This window comes from Leopardus geoffroyi, chromosome C3 (genome assembly GCF_018350155.1).
Source record: "Leopardus geoffroyi isolate Oge1 chromosome C3, O.geoffroyi_Oge1_pat1.0, whole genome shotgun sequence".
NCBI lineage: Eukaryota > Metazoa > Chordata > Mammalia > Carnivora > Felidae > Leopardus > Leopardus geoffroyi.
The window spans coordinates 50888752-50911150 of NC_059338.1; the positions used below are offsets into that span (position 1 = coordinate 50888752).

A 22399-nucleotide genomic window follows, 5' to 3' on the forward strand; every position below is an offset into this window, starting at 1 on the left:
GAGAGTGGACTGGAAGGGACAGAGTCCTCATTAATCTTGCCTCCACCAACAACAAAACCAAATAATAATAATAGCATCCGTCCTTAGAGAGCTTTGCTGTTTCTCCAAACCAATACAAAAAGATACCGTCTCTACTCTGGCTGCCCATTCTACCTCCTCGTTACTCTGGCTCCATGTTTTGCTTTGTAGGACAGGAACAAGCATGAATGTCAAGTATATTTCCATCAGCCATCTTGGGCAAAACAGTGCTAGTGCTTTGAGGGGGCTTTTCCTCAAGTACAATACCAACCAGGAAGGGAAAATTAATTCAAGTTCTTCTCCTCTGAAGATTCTCATCTGAGAGGAAACAGAGATCTTGATAGTAATTGTTTCTTCCCTCGTGACAGAGAAATGATGAATTATTGCACTAAGTAGACTTCTTCCATTCCTGTATTTTGAAGAAAGCAGAGGTTCCCCTGCCTCTCTATTGATGGTTCTGCCCCCAAAGTCGGCCTTTTGGGAAAGGTCCATCTCTTCCTAGAATGTGACCTATTTGTAAGTTCAGGACTGGACTCTGGTGACCCCAGTACCGGGTAATTTGCTTCACTCATTTCTAATTCTGGGCACAGTTTTTTACCATGCCTGGCTGTAACACTAGAAGTCCCATCCAAATGCCCCCTGTCCTTCTAAAGAGAAACAGATTTACTTCACACAGCCAAAAGCACTCCCTTTCAAAATCCCTGCCTCACCAAGTTTCAGAACCCATGATTTTAATGTAGATTATAAAATATGTGGAATACCAAAGGAAGAGTCAAAACAATTGTTGGCTAATTAGTAGAGGATATGCTTCCCTAGCATTGCATCAGGGAAACAGAATCACCCATCAGAAATAACAACAACATGGGGTGCCTGGGTGGCTCAGTCGGTTAAGCATCCAACTCTCGATCTTGGCTCAGGTCACGATCTCACAGTTCATGGGTCTGAGCCCTGCATCAGGCTCTGTGCTGGCAGCGTGGAGCCTGCTTGGGATTCTGTCTCTCCCTCTCTCTGCCCCTTCCTCACTTGTACTCTTGAAAGAAAGAAAGAAAGAAAGAAAGAAAGAAAGAAAGAAAGAAAGAAAGACAAACATATATGTGTGTGTGAATTATAAAAACATAAATTATGTGTATATATATATGTGTATATATATATGTGTATATATATACATATATACACACACACACATACACATATGTATGTATATATTTCCAGTTTTCAAAGGCAGTAACCATCTCCACGGGGGGCAGTTCCTAACAAGGAGTGATCACTGGAGCCCCCAGTGATTGTACTGTGGACTCTTGTCCTACCAACCCTTCATCCCTGGGTACCAATGAAACTATTAATCTGGGGGTGACCCTTCCCCAGCCACACTCATAGGCCCAGCCCGAGGACTTGTGAAACACATGTAGTCAAGTGAGGGAGCAGCACAGTCCTGCGAATGAAGATTAGTGGGCATGAGTTTCATTCCACATCATTCCTAGAACAGTTCCTACAAGGCAGGAAGAAGGGGTAGCATGACTTCTCTGTGGCTATTCATAAGCTGTGTAAACTGAGGTCTTGAGGATTTGCGAGCCAGCACCTTGAATGAGTGTCAAATTCACACATAAAAGTTAAACAGGTGTTCTGAAACCAACTCCAATATAGTGGCCGGGGCAGGGGGCAGGGGGCGTGCAGATTCCCACACTGGGATGCCGGTAGGACGTCTGAAAATTTAACTCAATCCTGACACTACCTGCCCAGAGAAAGCATCAGATACCACAAGTTAAGAAATCAGTCCCACTCAGGCACCAGTCACAAACCCAAGTTGTTACCTATACATTTGTTTGGGAAACATGCTTGTAATCCAAAGCACTTGTGTATCAAAACAAGTATCAAGAACCATTGACTCAGTTGTGCTCATGCGATGTTCAGCATCATGTACTACTCATATTGCAAGACATCACTTGTTCATCAAGTTACAATTTATTAGAAATGTTTGCTTGTCTTGCGGAATACTCACAGAACAAGTTACTCACAATCCAAGGCTTTACTGTACTTCTGACTGGCTATAAATCAGAGGTTCAAACCTCCTCCTCAGGTTTGATTAATTTGCTACAGCTGTTCATAGAACTCAGAGAAACATTTTACTTACTGGTTACCAGTTTATTATATATAAAGTAATAAATACAACTCAGGAATAGCCGGAAGGAGAGATACATAGGACAAGGCATGGGGAAAGGACATGGAGCTTCCATGCCCTCTCCAGGCGTGCCACCCTCCCCAGTCTCCATGTGTTCACCAACCCAGAAGCTCTCAGAACACAGCCTTTTGGAATTTTATGGAGGCTTCATTACATAGGCTTGGTTGATTGATTCAACCTTCAGCCCTTTCCCACTCTCCAGAGGTCAGAGGGAAAGACTGAAAGTTCTAACCCTCTAATCATGTGTTTGGCTTCACAGACAACCAGCCCCATCCTGAAGTGTTTTTCCAAAAGTCACCTCATTCACATAACAAAAGACACCTTTATCACGCTCATCGCTTAAGAAATTCCAAGGGTTTGGGAGCTGTGAGCCAGGAACCGTGGACTAAGACCAAATACCATAATAACGCAGAAGTAGAACATAAAACACGTGCTGGGCCCCTTTGGGAATCTCCCTCTCCCCCTTGGCTTCCTTTCCCCAGAAAGTTTCTGGACTCCCCAACAGAAGCTTCATGTTGTTCCCATCATCTCATAATCCGGGGATTTGTCAGTTCTTGGTTGACATCAGATTTGGAACGTTACTCCCTTCTGTTCTTTTCTTCCTCCTAGCTCTCCCACGCCTTGCAACGTCCCCGGTTTGTGCGCTTATAGAGAAATGAAGGCCCAAAGAAGGGAAGGGACTGTCCTAAAATCAGGTGATGAAACTGATGATGTAGCCAACAGCAGGAGACAGGGGTCTGGACGTTGGGCTTGCTGCCACTTCAATCCCAGACTTCCTCTGCCTCCATGGTTAGAGCTACACAGAACCAGACATGGCCTGAGAGTCATTCCAACCAGAACTTATGGTCAAATCCATCAACAGTGTCTGTCTACTTGGCAGGCTGGCAAAATGACAGAATCCTGAAAATATTGGTTTGTTTTTATTTTCTGTGCTCTCTCCGCCAGCTGCTATGAATATAGACCATAAGGACAGGGCCAGCCCTGAGCAAAATTGAGAAGCAGGTGACATTTTAAACTCAACGCTCTTTGCAGAACCACTTTTTCTATTTTTCATACTACCCCAAGCTTCCAGATGCCTACCCTAAGTTGCATTTCAGTAGGGCCCTGGTCTATTTTTGAATTGTCAAGGTCCATAAGAGAATGGTTTTGCTATAAAAAATTGATAACAGCTTACAACACTTCTACTTCTATTAAATAGCTGTTTACTATTTTAAAGAGACTTTTGGAGATCACCAAGACTTGAAGAAAATATTTCCTAATGGTGGAATTTCAGACACCATGATAAGACATGGAGGAGTCATTATTTCAAAATTATTGTTTTGAAACTAGCCTATTCCTTAGAGGTAGACCCCAAGTCTTCGTAAGTTGTTTGTGCCTATTCCTAACTTTTGACCAAAAGCTGCTACCTAACCAGTTCTAAGACCGCATCCCACCAAGAATCATCTCAGACAAGGTAATATTTTAATAAACGCTTTCTAGAATAGTCTAGCCATGCACCCATCAACACTTAAATGAGACTAAGTCCACGACCTTTTCATTTTTCCTCTATAACCCCTGAGAACAAATAGTCACAGAGACTCAAACAGCTGACTATGCCTCCCAAAGCAGACATTGTTGACCAGGCCATCCGTCACTGGCCAGAAGAATCAGAACCCTCACCAGCGGATTCTCCTCGTTTCCTCTTATTTTATGGACAAATCATTCCGGGAAAATGAAGTTAGGCAAGAAACCTAGGGAACAATTGAGCAGCTATAATTCTTTCTTTGCTTAAGAAACAAAAACAGATTCAGTGTTAATTTGCTAAACTGCTTTGGGGAAGAAGATAATCAAAAGAGTAGAAATGCAATACATATTTCATTTCTATAGTGCCTTTCCCAGCAAGAGAGAACACTTCCCATCATCCTGGAATATTAAAAGCAACCCCTCTGCTACAAACAAAAGATGAGGAGCCAACACAAATGCTCTCACCTGTAGCCCCTAGAGAAAGAAAGGAGCTCTTCACTTTGTGAAGCTATCAAAAGTGAGGGGATATCTGAATGCTCTACATAGAAATGAGCAGGCGAAGGAGAGGCCCGGCAGGTTTACAGAGGCCCAATCCAGGCAGAGAAGGAAGGGAAAGGGTTGGCATTTCAAATCTGAGCTCCAAATAACTGAAGCACAATAGGAATCGGTAAAGCAGCAGCAATAAGGGTTCCAGGGAATAATGAAGCATGAAGCAGAATGACGGATAATAGAGATGGAATGATCCTATTACCAAGGCCAAGCTCACAAACTGATTACAGCGGGGATGGAATGCCAAGGCACTGAGCTGTGCTCTGGCTGCATGCCCCTGGACTGGGGCTTGGAGGCCTTGTAATCTAGACCCAGATCTACCCAGAATCTACAGAATAACCAAGGAGAAATATTTTGACACCTGAGTCCCAACATCTCCCAAATGGAAAACACAGCCGCTTCCTTCCAGAACTTCTCTGGGGATTTTAAAGTCATAAAAGTGAAGTTTGGGGCGCCTGGGTGGCTCAGTCAGTGGAACGTCTGACTTCGGCTCAGGTCATGATCTCGCGGTTCGTGGGCTTGGGCCCGCATCAGGCTCTGTGCTGACAGCTCGGAGCCTGGAGCCTGCTTCGGACTCTGTGTCTCCCTCTCTCTCTGCCCCTCCCCCACTTGTGCTCTGTCTCTCAAAAATAAATACATGTAAGAAAAAATTAAAGTCATAAAAGTGAAGTTCTATGGAAAAGTTGCTCTCTTTTCTACCACATCCCTCCACCCCCAACCAGAATTCCATGTCTATAGTGAATTTTCCAAGAACAGAGGCTGATCCAGAAATCTTCTGTACTTGACTCACTGATGCAAGCTCTCTCTTCTCGGCAACACCTCTATCTTCTCAAGAATAACTTTCTAAGGCCAAAGCCATCTTTTTTGTCACAGCACGAAGGTTTCATTGAAAGGGAAGTCAAAAGAGACGAGGTAACTAGGGTAAGTCAGCCTGAGATAGCATTAGCCCCTCATGTTACCAAAGTTCATAAGTTGCAGACAGGAAATTAGGGATAACTAATTGATTTTTCTCCCTGGATTATTCAGTTTTGCAGCCCCAGCTTCAGGAAACAGAATCTTTAGAGACTGCCAGAGACAACAGAGTTGACTAAACTAGTACACATGTCCATAAATTTGCAGGTGTTATGCATCCTGAGACCTTCCCAACCAAACCAGATACACATTGTTCTGTGATTACTCATTTTTAAAAGCTTATTTATTTTGAGAGAGAGAAAGAGAGAGGGAGAGAGAGAGAGAGAGAGAGAGAGAGAGAGAGAGAGCGCTAGCTAGCTCATGTGTGTGGGCGGGGCAGAGAGAGAGAGAATCCCAAGAAGGCTCCACACTGCTGGAGCAAGAGCCCAATGCAGGGGTTGAAATCACAAACCATGAGACCAAGACCTGAGCCAAAATCAAGGGTCAGATGCTCAACCAACTGAGCCATCCAGGTGCCCCATGGGATTACCCAATTTTAAAATCACCTGATCATCTTCTTTACACAAGCATGGTTGACAAAATGTGGCAGGTATGTTAATTATGTGTATATGTATTTTTACATTAAGTATAGGAGAGTCAGAGGCTGAACTCCAACACGTATCCACAATAACAGCCTAATAGCAAATGTTTTAATGCAAAAGGTAAATTCTAAGAGTTGTTGCTTTGAATATAGACTCATACAAGAGCACAGTATGTGTGTTCATTACGTTTTCTTGACTCAGACTTTATGTGTTCATGCTTAGTTTGCTCTAAGTAAATAGAGAAAATGCAGATTTATGCAGAAAAGAGAAAAAGAAAGTAGAAAAAATCTGGGGATGACAGTGCTCTTTACAAAAATATTTTTTACTTAAAAAACAGTACCCTTTTGAATGGCCCAATCATTTAAAAAGTTAAATCATTTTAAAATTTAGTTATATAATCAATACACATGAACCTTTTCCAAAAAATTGTCTTGCATAAAGTGAAATACACACACACACTCACACACACTTACAATATATATAACCACGTTTTACTAGACCAAAATTGCTAAAACAATGAACTCTCAATTATATAACATTATGAAAAGAATCAGAATATAGATTTTTAAAACTTTAATGAATAATAATTCATTATAATAATTCATAGTTGAGCCATGGAGAAGACAGCCTTGAAGGTGGCTTAGGCTTATAATAAAGGAAAGTGACTTGGGAATAGATATGGATGGATGTGGATTCCTGATAAAATGGATGTGGTGTAACTAGATAGTGGACAATCGAGGGGACATCCTCTGCTAAGAGGGTTGCTTAGATAATCCATCTACCAAGACAGGGGAATTTCTATGAGAAGACCTTGCTCTTAGAATCATTGTTCTTCCCTTGTGCTTTTTTCCCAAATATAGTTTGAGGGAGGGTGGCAGGGCTTCTTGGATGATAGTAAGACATGGGTATATTTCTGAAACAGTTTTCCATTTGTATAATAGAACTTTCCTTTACTAAAAACCAATTACTTAGATTCTAGTCTTAGTTTTGCTAATCTCAAATAAGGTGAATTGGGACTAAGACTCTGAGTCTTAGTTTCCTTAACTGAAAAATGATTCCCGGCACATTGTAGGCACTTAATAATAAGTATTTTTGAATAATGAATAGTCCATCTCTTTCTGTACACAGACATACATGCACACGTGCGCACACACGCGCGCACACACACACACACACACACACCATACAGAATAAGTGGTTTTACAAATCAATGTATGTAAAACTTTTCAAAAACTTTCTTCTACTTGAGGAAAAATACAACAATGCATCCACAACGTGTATGCTTACACTCACACACATATCTACTCTATTAGACCTAAATTGTCACACGAGTCTACTTTCAGTTATCCACAACGATAAAAAGGATCAAAGCATGACTATATATAGTTAACAAGAAAAAATGAGCATGAGAACAAGAGACAGAAGAAAGAACTCAGGTTTCTACAAGGACATTCATTTGAAAAGATTAATATCCCATTCAATTTTAGATTAGAATACTTGGCATTGATAAGCTATAGTTTAAGGTAAACCTCAGAACCCACTACAATTTTATATTTATGAATATCTATTACTTGTTTTCCATCTCAATCAGAATGTGTATTTATACTGAATAAGTTAATGAGGTATTTATACTTCATGTTTGCCTTGGACTTAAGAGAACTTCAAAACATTAAAAAAAGAAAATATGCATTTTTAGTTAGGTCAATCTATTTAGAAGTTATATTGAAATGTGGTCTGAGGACTCAAGCCAGGGACTTAAAGGAAATCTTAACTGGAACAGAAAAGGCAAAGAGTACAAAGGGATTTCTTCTGGGTTATCTGACAAGAATTTTCCTGCCGCTTTGTGATACTAGAGATTCACCGTGCTCTTTTGCCAGTTAGTGTGATGTCATGCTTTCCCAGTAGATGTTAACTGGAGAGACTTGGAGGAAGAAGGGGCTTTTCTTCTTGGTTTCTACGCGCTTTCCTCTCCCGGCTTCTGCTGCACTTGATGTCTGACAGAGCGTCAATCCAATGGTGCTCACCACATAACGAGTTTCTGCAACACCCTGCACGTCTCCGCAAGTTTTGCCAGCACCCTAGAGCAGCTTTCCAGCAAGTCTCAAAGGTACCCCAGTGACTGACTTCGCAGAACATTTCACCAATGCCCAGCGGATGACTTCCCAAAAAGTTTCAGCAGTTACCCAATGGCAGCTTCCTAGAAGCCCCAACAGGGACCCAGTAGGAGCTTCCTAATAAGCTTTGATCAGCACCCCAGTGGATGGCTTCCTGATTACTGGTCCAGCCCACAAAACCTCCGCAAACTTCCCTATCATCCGGTGTGCTCTCTCTGCGCCCTCCCTAATGAGATCCAAATCACAGCCCGAGGTGGGGAGACTTCCACATTTATTCCTTCCTCTGATACTTTTCCCTTGTCCCTAAATGGAATAGTTGCTTCCTTTACCACCATTCTTCTAGTCATTAGGGACCTCTTTACCCCCAAGTAGCTAATCCTTTGTAGTTAATAATTATTTATATTAAACTTCCCCTATTCTAATTACTATGTCCTGACTGGACCCTGACTGGCATACAATGGAACTATAAATGGTACCAGGAGATAGATTCACAAAGGTAGGATTTGGGGATCGGTTTGGTTGTACCTATGGACTTGAGTATGTGAAGCTCCTTATCAATGAGAAATGGGAGGCTGGCAATCCATAATACACAGTAGGATACTTAACAAGCATTACCTTTGGTCAAGGGTGATGAAGAGCCAACCGGAAAAAAAGTACCCTGGGAGCCCAAGTGGCTGCGATACTTGATGGAAGCTGTTCTCTACACCACATGTCATGTCATAGCAGCAAAAGAGAAGAACACGCACTGAAAGCAGGAAGCCAAGCCCTTCCTCCTGCACTGTCTCTCCATAACCCTCTCCTGACAAAACTGAACGTGGCATTAGCCAACAAAGGATAAATATTAATGAAATCCTGTTCTAGCATTACACATTCACACGCTGCGAGTGGATTTAGAGCTGGGAAGCAACAAAGTGCTAGCGGCACACCTTGTAGAAGGAAGAATGGAGACAAACAAAGATGAGAAGTGGTGTAGAAGCCACCATGGGCGGTGCTCCTGCCTGGGGCTACGTGGTGCGACAGACTCCGCATGGATCATTCCTGGTTAATCTCACAAGAATGCTATGAGGTCATTTTTCCCGGCTTCCCACTTAAATTCCGACAATACAGAAAAAAATATGAAAACTCTTATCAATATCAAAAACCCAGACTGACAGCTGGAATCTGTGTGGATTCCCTCCTGATTCCAAAATGTATTGGAGTTGAATTGAGAAACATCATTGGAAGCCAAAGCATGCATTTTTTTTCCCTAAAAAAAAGCAAATAAGGAATAGAGCCATACTAAAAGAAGAGAGGGAAAGGGTCATTCTTTCTTCATTCTCTGGCTTCTCTTGAGACTGGAAAACTGGGCACTGCTTTTCAGGGGTCATAAATCTGTTCTTTATCCATCGGTCCTCATCAGCCTTTCCTGACTTCAAGACATCAGGTCAGGAAGGATAAGGGTCTTGGTCCAGTGAGATGGGAGAGAGTGGGGGTTGAGGGAGAGCCACTGGCAAAGGCCATGGAATCCCAGAAGATAAATGTTCCAAAGGTAAAAACACTGCAGGGTCCTAAGGCTTCTAGAGGCTTGGGGACCATGAAATAAATTTTCAGAATAAACTGCCATGCAACAATCCGCCCCGGGCTCATTGGCAGTGAAGACAGAGAAATGTTAAAAATAAAAGAAATGCCAATATTTATCAAATAAATATAAACAAATGGAAAGCAGGAATGGAAATTTAAATTCCAGACAAAGTAGAATACAAAGCCAAAGGCATTTAATGGGGCCAAAGGGTTGGCACAAGGTATGATCTTAATAAAGATAAAAGAGTCACAAGCAGCTATGCACAGAATTCTGTAACATCAAATTATAAAAAATCCAGAACTGCTTGAAATACAAGGAAAAGTTAGGGAAGCACAGTTATTTGGGAGATTACACTGCAACCTTTTATAGAGAAGGTAGATGGAAAAATCAATTAAGAGGGAAAGTGCACATGTTGCAAAGAGAGGAGCGGTCAGAAGTTTCAACCATTGTAATCAGCCAGGCCCTGGAGAAGAAGACCAAGGTCATCTTCAGAAGATTCAACACTGGGGGATCTGACGAATCTACTGCCATCTGCAGGGGCAGAGAAGTTACAATCAACGTTTCCATTATATTTTGTTCATGTAACTGGAAGAATAAAATTCTGTTGTAGGAGAAAACACACACCCATCAGCAATTCTTGTCTATCTGTAAATTCTTCTAGAATTGATTATGTGAATTTCCAAAGTAGATAGCAAGAGTCCTGATTAAATTAGAGTCCAGATTTCTGGAAGCAAATCCACTCATTCAGGCCAAGTAACCTATTAGTGCCTGGATTATATCTGGGGCAGGCACACTCCAATTCCCAATGCATTAATCACAAAAGTGGTTCCCATTCCCTAAAGCCATCAACCCGATCTTGGGATGGTTGGGGGGTCTGCCTGATTCTCCAACTCATGGGATGCTGTGGCAGGTTACGCAGGACCTCTCCCTAAAGTGACCAGAGCTAGAAACAGCCAGAGAGTAGGAGTGAATTGAGCTCTTAGGGAGCACAGTGGCCAAAACCAAGAATACTAAACTTGGTTTTCAAGACTAATGGTTCATTACCAGTAGACTAAGCCCAAAGGGTCATAAATTGGGAAGCCATCACAGCGAAACAAGAAACAAGATGAAGAGACAGATCAAAGCTAAAGGGTCCAAGGTGAGAATCATGAAGATCACTGGAGTGCCAGACAAGTTTATTTGCCTTCAGCTGAGATTCTGTGGGGCAGTCAGGCTGGTTTAAGGATGCAGAACTATAGGAGGGAGAGGCCACTGGTCATTAATGGTTAAATACGAAATGGACAACACATCCTCTACTGCCAGGCATCTGTCAGCTCTCCCTTGCCCATTTTAGTATTAATGGAATTCAGGTCATAAGGGGTAAGAATGAAGTAGCCAGGAATCCCTCTCACTATGCCCAGAATTTGAGGGTTTCATATTATGATCTATCCACATCTATAGTCAGGATTGATATAAAGAAACAAAAATACTCCTATTCTTTGAGAGTATATACAGAGATTAGGATTTTAAATCTGTTCACAAAGAAAATATATGAAATCTTTCAGGTTCCCTGCATATCAAAATTTACTATGTTGCACTGATTTGCTGGCTAGGAGGGAAAGCCAATTTGCATGGCTCCTGTCAGTCACATGTGGTTTGGAAATGCTTCTGCATTCCAGATACACTCTGTGTAAACTGGAGAATCATATCCTATTTCTACTGGTTTGCATGCATGCATATAAAACTTGTTTTTCCCCACAGTGCCAAATGAAAATAAGTGAACTAGCAGCAGTGATCACAATTAATCAACTTCTTTGTCAGAACTTCACAGCCATGATGGTGAGGGAAATTCTTGTCCCTTGAGTCTAGAGAGGCTATGACTTCTACCACTTTTTTTGGTTTGCTCGTTCAGTTCTGTACCATACAGCATTTAGAGATAAAATCTGTTACTATCATTCAACGCAGTTTCTGATACCTACTATGTGCCGGGCTCTCTGCTAGGTGCCAAAAGACACCACATGGAATTTCCACTAGAGAGAGCTCGGAGCTTAGTGGAAAAGAACAAGTAAATAAATAGTCACCACCCAACGTGAGAGCTGTTTCGGTAGAGAGTGGGTTGTGTACAATGCCCTACGGAGACAGGCAAGGAATCTGCCAAGATTGCACAGAAGAAGGTGAATCCTGACGATGAAGTATGAGTTGAAGAGAAGAAGGGCTGGAAGGCATTCAAGAAAGTAGGGAACATAATGTGCAAACGCATGAAGCTCCTCAAGAACACATGTTTCAGGGACCTGAAAGAAATTATGTATGGCTTGAGGTCAGAAGTAGAGCCAATAGAGGAGATACTTTGAAAACACATAGGAGAGAGGCAAGAATTCTGGTAAACAACGGTATTTTAATAGTCTGTATTCCTGTGCTAATATGTGAAGACGTTTGCTCAATGAGACTACTTAAGAGTTGCACATGAGCTAACGTCACAATGTCCGTCATCCAGACTCTAACCCTATTGCTTCTCTCTTTCTAGCATTTACAACAATACCTGCACACACAGTTAGTATTCAATTAACATAAGCCACCATTACTGGACGTGGTAGATGGCCTCTAAGATGGCCCCTAGTGATTCATGCCCTGATGATGCAAAGCCTTCCCCTGAGTACAGGCTGGACTTACTGACTCACATCTAATAAAAAGAATATGCCAGAAGGAATGGATTTTCACTTCCACCATTATGTTATAAAAAGACTCTGGCTTCCCTTTGGGGTGGTCTCCTATGTACTCATCCCCCATGGCCGCTTTCTCTCTCGGATCATTAGTTGTTGTGTCAGAGTATACTCTGGCAGCTTATGAGGAAGCCCACGTGGTAAGGAACTGAGCCACACCTATGGGAGCATGCCTACCGCTAGTGCCTATGTGACTGTGCTTGGATGCAGATCTTCTGAGGCCTGCCAATCACCACATGAGCGAGCCTGGAAGTGAAATCTCCAGCTCCTCTTGGGCTTTAGGTTACTGTATCTTTGGCCAACAGCTTGATGGCAAACTCGTAAAGGACTCTAAGCCAGAGGCACTCAACGAAGTCGCATCCAAATTCCTCCCACTAGAAACTGTGATAGACCACTAAATTTTACTATGATGTGCTAAATAGCAAAAGATAACTGGTATATTACACACTAATGTCTACTGCTATTCCCTAATCAAAGCTGGGTTTCTGGTATACCTAGGTGGGGCACAGTAGTATCAGAGCTCCTGCTTGGTGATGGAGCATTGCCTGGAACCCCAGCTTTTGTGACTAGGATCCCAATCACCTGACTCCTTGAGGGAATGAGCTCTATTACCTAGAGTCCCACTCAACTGATGAGACCACTCATAGAATGAATCCAGCCCAACTGCAGCACAGATTATTGTCTGGCATGCTCTCTCCCACCTTCGGGCCACCCTTGGGCGCACCAACATTATAAAAGTATAGTCCCTCTGCTAGCTGAGGCAGAGAGTTCAGGAAACCTCTTGTAAATGATGACCATCACAGATGTCCACAGAAAGACCCATGCAGATAACATAGTCCTGATTTCCATATGTAACTCTAATTGATTATATTACATGCCTTGAAAACTAATTGTTCAACTTGCTGCATACACTGTCCAGGTGGGAACAAATGGAAAAATATACATTGCTTAGGGAACATTGAGTTTTTGGCAGAAAATTTTTGGCAGTTTATACAACAATGTTGATGTGAAGGCAGCGGTTTTATATGTAAAAAAGATTTTAAGACCTTGTAAAGATGTTAAATATTTACATAAAAAATTATGCTCAGCTAAGAAAAGAAGAGCAAAATGCGAAAACCAAGTGTGCCTTCCATAAATTGTTCTTTACTTGTTTCTTATGTGTTTTTAGTAGTTTTTAGACCCACTTTTTAGTGATCGAGCACCCACTGAAAACAAAATCATATGTATGATAATGATAGTAGTATTTCACAGCCACAAGAAAAAGAAAGACAAAAAGGAAGAAAGGGGACTTTGTACCTCTGTCCCTGATGATTTTGTCCCTCGTGCTCTGGGATGCAGTTATTGAGAGTTGATGAACTTATGTGGGAGGATGTCCTTAGAGCCACCGCTGAGATGCCCACCAATGGGGATGAGAAATTCAGCAGCACTGAGGAGGTACGGTGGGAGAGGACATTCGGGTGATGGCTCACATTGATAACCAGCGGGTTATGCTGGCATGACAGTTCATAGGTTCCTGAAGAGAAATAAGATGAATGATATTGTAGCCACCCATACGGCACTGTGTTTCCATATCTAGCATTCATTTTTATCTTCTTGATAGCTGTGTACTCCAGGCAGGGTCCCGGACAATGTAAGGGACGGAAGCCTAGTTGACTCCAGGGTCTACTGGCTTATCCCCTAGCAGCCCTAAAGGGACCATTGCCAGACTCACCAAGAGAGTGGTTGTTCCCACTGACATCAGTCAGGTGAACAGTCACTGTTGGCCGCCGATGTTCTCCAAGTACCGGGCCATCAGATGTCAAGAAAATGAAAATTGTCGTGGCCACTCCTGGTCTACTGAAACACACCTAGGCATAAGCACACATAGGTATAAGCCATTATTTCCAGAGGGGTATCGAGGAATGTGTCACATTACTTTTACATTTCCTCAGTTCACCGTTTATAAAGCAAGAGCTCCCTTCTCCTTTACCTATGAGAAAAATACGGAGTAGGCACAGAAAGATATCCAGGTTCACACCAAAAATCAACATTAGATGAAAAAAGATTAACTTGCGGCTACTGAACTTGCCATCTTTTTCTGAGATTTTTGACTTCAACTGTTCCTTTTTCACTTGGGCCCGTCTTTCTTTAAATTTCTCAAAAAGATCACTGAAAGGGACCATTGCTGGAGACAATAAATCACTGTACAGCGAGCCAATACCACATCTCCAAAGTGGGAGAAGTGGACAAGACTCACCAAGCTAACATATTGCTGTGAACTGGCCTAGCTCCAAACATAGTTCTTCCTTCCCCATCACCCTGTCTTCCCCCTGAACTTCTTATCCGAACGTCTCACTTAGCACGCGAACTATATGACATTAGAGGCTACTGTGGAGTCTATGGTTTCTGAGACTAGAAGCTGACGAACCGTTTGTTCTGACGAAGTTTTGCTGGTGCCCCAAGCGTATATGCCCAACTCTACCCATGGCTGAAAAATAAGCCAACACCAAGGCCTCGGATATTCAGTTATTTACAAAGAATATTCCTAGATGGTTAGGCTGATTAACAATATAACTGTCTTCCAAAGTAAACTATGGGAGTTTCGTCTGCGAAAATCCTTTAATCAAAAAAGAAAACACCTTAGAGTTCGGGGAATGACCTGGAGGGCTTATTTTCCACGTTGAAATTATTTGATGCAGCAATTCTAGTGTTGCTTTATGTCCTTTAGCTCAATATTATGCTGAATTTCTATTGATCGTAAATCCCTACCTTGCCTGGTATTCCATGATGTCTACATCACTAGATTCTGGTGCTGGACCTTACAGTGTTCTGTGTGCATTTCTGTAGCTTTTTATCTGGTTCCAAGGGCAATGAAGCTCCAGGACGACTGTCCTCAGGGTAAAAGCAAGGTGTATCCACTGGTGGGGACCTATCTCTTCTAAAAATGGGGAGGAGGAGAGTAAAACATGTTTTCCATTTTACCAAGAATTCTTCCTTGTGTGCAGGCTGATTTTTCCTGAGTCTTGCTGGTGTGTTTATAGAGTGTCCGTTTGCACTGCTGGCTCAATTAGGGTGATTTTATGATTTGCAGTGGTCAGTGCAACACAGCTCTCCCTTCTTCCTCTCCTCCTTTGAGGCAAAGACCAGCCACACTCTCTTTTTACAGTGTCTTTTCCCCCTTCTCATTTCCCCTCTTTGAAGTAATAAATATTCCTTTATAACTTAAGAAACATCCAGACCCATAGGTTAGAGCTTGCAATACGAGGCCCTTTGTCCCTGGCTGGATGAGGGCGAGACATGAAACATACCATAAGGTAACCAAGAGCCTAACGCAAAGCCCTCAACTTCAGAGGCAAAGGACATCAAAGTCCCTTGGGAACTCCCACAACCTCTTCCTTTTCCTACACCACAAAAGAGACCTGAGTACTGGAAAAAAGTTCTGGGTTGTTTCCTGAGCCAGGAACAGACGGAGTCCAAACAAGTACGTGGTGGCTTTACCTCTGTAGGCCTCAGACTGGAAGAGTGGGGTGGGTTCAAGAAGGAACAGGGGCGCTCAGTCTTCCCACCTTCTGTTGGGCCCCAAAATAGACACCACCCACCTGAAACTAATTAGGTGGGGCAGGTCTCATGGTGTGGATTTCTCTGTCCTGAGGGCCCATGCCCAAAAACCTCCAACTCATTTTGCATCTCCTGGCAATGTGCCTCCTTGCTCTAAGGGTCTTTGAACCAAATCACTTTGAACCGTACAGCCTGCTCCTGGTGGCAGTGTCTCTGTGCTGTGATTTGTGGGAAGGGCTATGCCAGGATTTCTAGGCCATGGCTTAAGTAGGAAACCACAGGTAAGACTTACAAAGGAGACACAGGCACAGGAATGTTGGGATACACAAAGCAAAAAGAGACAAGGGTTTGATCGGAGTACAAGACACTGAATCTGAGGCATTTCCTCTCCCAGTGACACAGGAGAGGTAACCGCACTTTGTTTTCATCTGAATACCGAATATGCCCCACAGCAGCCACTAGACGTGAAGAAAGTATGAACTCTCCTACAACCATCGGAGCCTCTAAAGCAGAGACTGGCTTGAATGTACACATATGCGCATACCCACCAACCTGAGCCAGGATGAAAAGACCCAAGTAAGTTCACCATTCTGGAGAGAGGGGTGCCAGGCAGAAACTTCAGTGCCTCTTAGCTCCATCCTCACTAGCTGGTGAAATCCGAGCAGTCCATCCCTCCCCTCTGAGCCTAAAGTTCCTCTTTGGCACATCCCAAACACAGACTTACTACCTGTCTCGTGAGGCTATTATAAGGGTTAGACCATGGCTCTCCTCTAGTTAAAAACTCAATGTTCATAAATTAATTCATGAAATAATTCTTATTTCCAAAGAGAAGTGTGTTTTATTTTGTTGGTACTTCAGAAAGATGAGAGTAAAGAATAAAATTTCAAAATTAAACATACACCTATATATTTTGGTGCACGGGGAATTCTGCTTTTCCAGCATCTGCCGGCTGAAAAATTTCACATATGCTATTTTAAACTGGCACACGTAGAAATGTGAGTTGGTATTCCAGGTTCTACTTCTATAGACACTGGTGATATCCAAGGCTTTTGATACAGAGTATATCTCTATAAATGGAATCCATGAAAAATACATCATATATATATATATATATATATATATATATATATATATATATAAATAAAACTCTTTCAATAGACTTTTCAAAAATTCAGTTCAATATGTGTTTATCAAAAACCTACTTTGCTGTGTACACATGTAGACAAAGAAACTTCTAAAATTGACAGTATAATTAGAATAGTAAAGGCGTATTCCTTACTTAAAGATGATGACTTTCATTGAAGTATACTTAACATACAGTGTTACATTAGTTTCAAACATACAACACACGATTGAACAACGCCACCCATTACTCAGTGCTCACAAGAGATTAGTCATTATCTGTCACCAAACGACATTTTCACAATCTTATTGACTATATTCCCTATGCTGTACTTTTCATCGCTGTGACTTATTTGTTTTGTAACTGGAAGTTTATGCCTCTTAATCCCCTTTATCTTCACCCATCCACCCACCACCCCTCTGGCAGCCACCTGTTTGTTCTCTGTATTGAAGAGTCTGGTTTTTTAGTTTCCCTCCTTTTTTCCTTTGCTTCTTTATTTATTTTGTGGAATTTCTTAAATTCCACATATGGTATTTGTCTTTCTCTGACTGGCTTATTTCCCCTAGCATTAAACCCATTAGGTCCGCCCATGTTGTTGCAAAGGCAAGATCTCATTCTTTTTTATGGCTGAGATATATTCCATTGTATTTATATGCCACATCTTCTTTATCCATTCATCTATCCATGGACACTTGGGATGCTTCCATATCTTGGCTATTTTAAATAATGCTGCAATGAACATAGGGGTGCATATATCTTTTCAAATTAGTATTTTCTTTGAGAAAATACCCATTAGTGGAATTACTGGATTGTATGATGTTTCTGTTTTTAATTTTTTGAGGGACCTCCATACTGTTTTCCACAGTGGCTGCATCAACTTGCATTCCCACCGAGAGTGTACGAGGTTTCCTTTTTCTCCACATCGTCGCCAATACTTGTTATTTGTCTTTTTGACTCTAGCCATTCTGACAAGCATAAAGTGATACCTTATTGTGTTTTTGATTTGCCTCTCCTTGATGATGAGTGATGTTAAGCATCAAAGATGATATTTAAAAAAAAATTTAATGTTTATTTGTTTTTGAGAGAGAGAGAGAAACAGAGCGTGAGGGGGGAAGAGGCAGAAAGAGAGGGAGACACAGAATCTGAAGTAGGATCCGGGCTCTGAGCTGTCAGCACAGAGCCCAACATGGGGCTCGAACTCACTCACGAGTTGTGTGATTGTGACCTGAGCCGAAGTCAGCTGCCCAGCCAACTGAGCCACCCAGGCGCCCCAAAGATATTTTTAAAAGTTGCTTTTCCCACAGCTAAATCACAGTTATTTTAATATAGTATTATAGTCCACACTATTTTCACTGTATACAAAATACATAATGAGTTTTATGTTACTAGATGTAAAAGCTAGGTATCGGCTGGAACAGGTACGTGGGCAACGTGAAGTTCTACTTGTTCTACCCCTGTGCCACTTTTGCCACTATGGTGTGACACTTCTTTAATCACCACCAAATGCATTATGTGAACAGCTTCCCCTTCAGGATAAAGGGTACCAGATAGTTCACCTCCTGGAGAACTCTCCAGATCTAAAATGAGCACCAGGCACACCCCAAGAGAAAAATCCAAGACGCTAAGAGGTCAAGGGGATTATTAGCTTCATCCGTAATACTGTATTATTCATTTTAGCAAGGAGATTGCATTCTTGTATTACATTAGCAATATGAGATTAATTTGAACTTTGCTCTTATAAAGAAAAACTAGAGCTGGATGTCAGAAAGGAGGCAGAATCTTTTAGAAAAGCAAGGGATTCTCAGGACTGAAGGAATGGTGTTCAAGATAGAGGGACTGCCAGTGAAATGAGCTCAGTGAATCCATTGCAAAATACTCTGAACTAGAGAAACAGATTGGAGAGACAGACAGACAGATACTGACTCGCATACAGACATGGAAAACCAGTCCACCACACTCAATGGCTTTTTCATCCAAAGCCTTCACATTAACTACTGGATCTAACTTCTGGCCACTGGTGAAGGGTAAGATTGAAAGAATGTTCCGTAGTGAAGAACTGTTTGGGCTTAAGAAACCCCTCTTCAGTCTGCCTACTGGGTACAGACACACTCAGTAATACTCCCAAGCCAAGCATTTCGACTTCCAGGTCATCCTTTGTGGTGGTCACTGGATAGCAGACCCTGAAACTATACCACAAACTTGAAAAGAATCTTCGCTGAGGTTTTTAAATGCTTTTGGTTAGTTACTGGGTTGTTATTTTTTCTGTGCCTCTCCTCTTCACTCCTCTATGGCACATCCTGATTCCAGAGAGACAGGGGAGGCCCTTGAACAGGACACTACATTCTCTTTGTATAGCACTTTACAGCGCGCCAAGTATGCTCACATGCTTTGCTGGAGCCTCCATAAAGTTCCTTGGGTTTTTATTCCTATTGGAGATTTTTGTACTATAATATCCCCAGTATACAAAAAGTCATATCATAGAAGTGGAAAGTAGGCTTTGAGGAGGTTAAGTGATTTCCTCTAGCTAAAGTCTAGAGAGGTAGGAATTCGGGTTTCCCTACCTTCAAGTTCTGTATTCTTTTGACTACCCAATGCTTCTTAATTTGGGGTGAGCAGGAAGTCACAAACTTGTAATAAAATTTGTTGACACTCGTCAACAAAAGTGGGGAAAACATCATTTTCCCCCAAAACGAAGTCACACAAACACTTAGGCATAAAAGTTTCCCACAATTTGGGAAATTCCCACAATTTCTGAAAGCTACGAGAACCCTTTAAAAGCTATTTGTAGTCCAATTAGGGGTCAACAGAAATCATATTAAGAATGATTGCACTATTGGTGTGCCTGGGTGGCTCAGTTGGTTAAGCGTCCAACTTAGGCTCAGGTCATGATCTCACGGTTCATGGGTTCAATCCCCGCATCAGGCTCTGTGCTGATGGCTCATAGCCTGGAGTCTACTTCAGATTCTGTGTCTCCCTCTCTCTCTTCCCCTCCCCACCCACACTCCTTCTCTCCTCTCTCTCTCTCTGTCTCTCAAAAATAAATAAACATTATAAATTAAAAAAAATTTTTTTAAATGTTTATTTTTGAGAGAGACAGAGACAGAATGTGAGTGGGTTACGGGCAGAAAGAGAGGGAGATACAGAATTCAAAGCTGGCTCCAGGCTCCGAGCCATCAGCACAGAGCCCAATGTGGGACTCGAACCCACAAGCTGTGAGATCATGATCCGAGCCAAAGTCGGTCGCTCAACCGACTGAGCCACCCGGGCACCCCTATAAAATTTTTTTTAATAAATAGATAAAAAGTGCTTGCACTATTGGTTGAACCATATGCCTTTTTTGTAGATGAAAAATTATCAAATGTTGGCAATTTCATATGGCCCACCCTAATAATATTGCTACCTTTGTAGACTTAAGAAATTTGACAGGGCAGAGAGATTAATTCTCACAGTTTCAGGGGATCTTACCTGACATCCAAATCTAACAGAGGAAGGGAGGCTGTGAGGCAACTAGCATCTTGCCACTGACCTGTCTCAGTAGTCTCCATGTGACGATGTGAGTCAGAATGGGAAACAGTTTTGAACCTGGTTTGACTTCCTTCCCACATCCAAGCCTGTCTCCCTTGCTTTGGTCAAAACTCAGCTGATATCCTATGTTATATTCCTTCATAGTACAAGTATGGCTATAAACACCATGGGCTTATGTGATTCTCTTTTTGGAAGAGTGAAGTCAAGTTGTCATTTTGGGAAATGAAGAGGGAGCACCATTATGACCCCCCACCATCCAGGGGGAGACATTTGGAAATGTGTGACTCGGCAAGTCAATGGAAGGACTCAGATCAGAATCAGCTGGTTGTCTCACTTCCTTCTAACAGCATTTCCTCATCTGTGATTTTAGACACCAGGGCTAAGTCTGCAGAGACTCTGTGTTAGAAGAGCCCGTGCAACTCAGAAGGGGGCTCAGAAAGAGGGAAACCAAATCTGTGGCGGATATTGCGGTGTGGGGGTCCACTGTGAAATCTGGGAGATACTGTGAGACCACCTCCTTCATGACCGAGCACTCAACCCACAGCAAAGTCTCCTCCTGGAAACTGCCCTCCAAGGAAGAGCGACCCCACAAGCTCATGGCACTCTTCTGGGGAGGCTGGAGAGGGAAGAAACCCACATCCAGTGGCCTTTTGGGAGGAGTGAGTGGTGTACGGGTAGGAGAACTCTGAGGGCCATCCAGCTCCGTGTGGGATGCCGACGCTGTCACATGGCCGTCTCACAGCCCTCCTCTCTCACTACTTTCTAGTTCTTTCACTCCCCCAACAAGTGTTGATCTTAGGAAAAGTTCTCGGTAAACTTGCATCAAATCTTCGCCTCAGAATCCTGGGGACACTCCACACAAGACAAACTGAGAATGAGGGAAGGCGTTATGGAATGCATATGGAGAAGCTTCTCTTGGGAACAAGAATGTGTAAGTGAGGGAACGAAGGAGCACACTCCAGAGCCAGGCAAGCCTCCCCACACCCCGTTGAGAAAGATCGCCATCCCAATTACTCATGTCACTTAGAGTCGGATAAGATGTTGCGTCAAGGGTGTGAAAAAGCTTCCGTGTCAAATCAATGAAAAGTTACAGAAGTAGCAATCAGACAGGAAAGTGGAAAATGGGTGCTTTTCCTTCTGGGGAGAAACTGTTGAGCCACTGGGAAATGAAGTTCCTCTTTCAGTGCACCAGTCTAGTCTCTGGTGGAAATGAAAATTGTGTTATGTTATTCGTATTTATTATCTCTTTCTTTTTTAAGTTCACCATCAAGCTTAAATGAAAATAGAGTGGAAGAGAGCCAAAGCATAAGAAACTCTTAAAAACTGAGAACAAACTGAGGGTGGACGGGGGGTGGGAGGGGGGGGAGGGTGGCTGAGGGGTATTGAGGAGGGCACCTTTTGGGATGAGCACTGGGTGTTGTATGGAAACCAATTTGACAATAAACTTCATATATTGAAAAAATAAAAATAAAAAAAAATACAGACTGGAAGGAATCATCTAGTCCAAACACCTCAGTTTAAAAGTTTATTTATTTATTTTGAGACAGAGACATGGGGTGGGGGGAGGGATGGAGGGAGAGAGAGGGAGAGAGAAAGAGAGAGAGAGAGCAAGCATGAGTGGGGGAAGAGGCAGAGTGAGAGAATCCCAAGCAGGCCTCGCACTGTCAGCATGGTGCCTGACGTGGGTCTTGAATTCACCAACTGTGAGATCATGACCTGAGCCAAACTCAAGAGTTGCATGCTCAGCTGACTGAGCCACCCAGGTGCCCCCAAATACCTCATTTTAAAGCTAATAAAATTGATGTCCAAGAAGGCTGTATGATTTATATAAGGTTATTTGACTGACTAGTGGTAAAAAATAGGGCTTATAATACTGCTCCTCTGAATACAGGTCTTCTCCCAGTTTCTCTCTCTCCTACTAATTTGTTGCTCCTTTTCTGTAGCAGATTGAAAAGTCAGAAAATTAATATTATTAAAATTCTAGGTAAGGTACATAAGCTTTAACAAAGAGATCTAACCACTTTCCTATGAACAAAACGTCAAAGAATCCAAAGTAATGATTAGACTTGATGCCTTCTATATATGAGTTTTTCTTTTT

The 22399-nt window shown here is 42.3% G+C and overlaps 1 protein-coding gene across 3 annotated transcripts in view; it reads right to left on the reverse strand.

The window, feature by feature from the left end:
- The window catches only part of PAPPA2 (pappalysin 2), a 274955-nt gene that overhangs the window by 93116 nt on the left and 159440 nt on the right, over positions 1-22399 (reverse strand). For all 3 annotated transcript variants that reach the window (XM_045452816.1, XM_045452817.1, XM_045452815.1), the window contains exons 13-14: positions 13828-13963; positions 13413-13629 (exon numbers count right to left, since the gene is read on the reverse strand). In XM_045452816.1, the coding sequence (XP_045308772.1) occupies positions 13413-13629; positions 13828-13963 (353 nt within the window). The remainder of the gene's footprint in view (positions 1-13412; positions 13630-13827; positions 13964-22399) is intronic.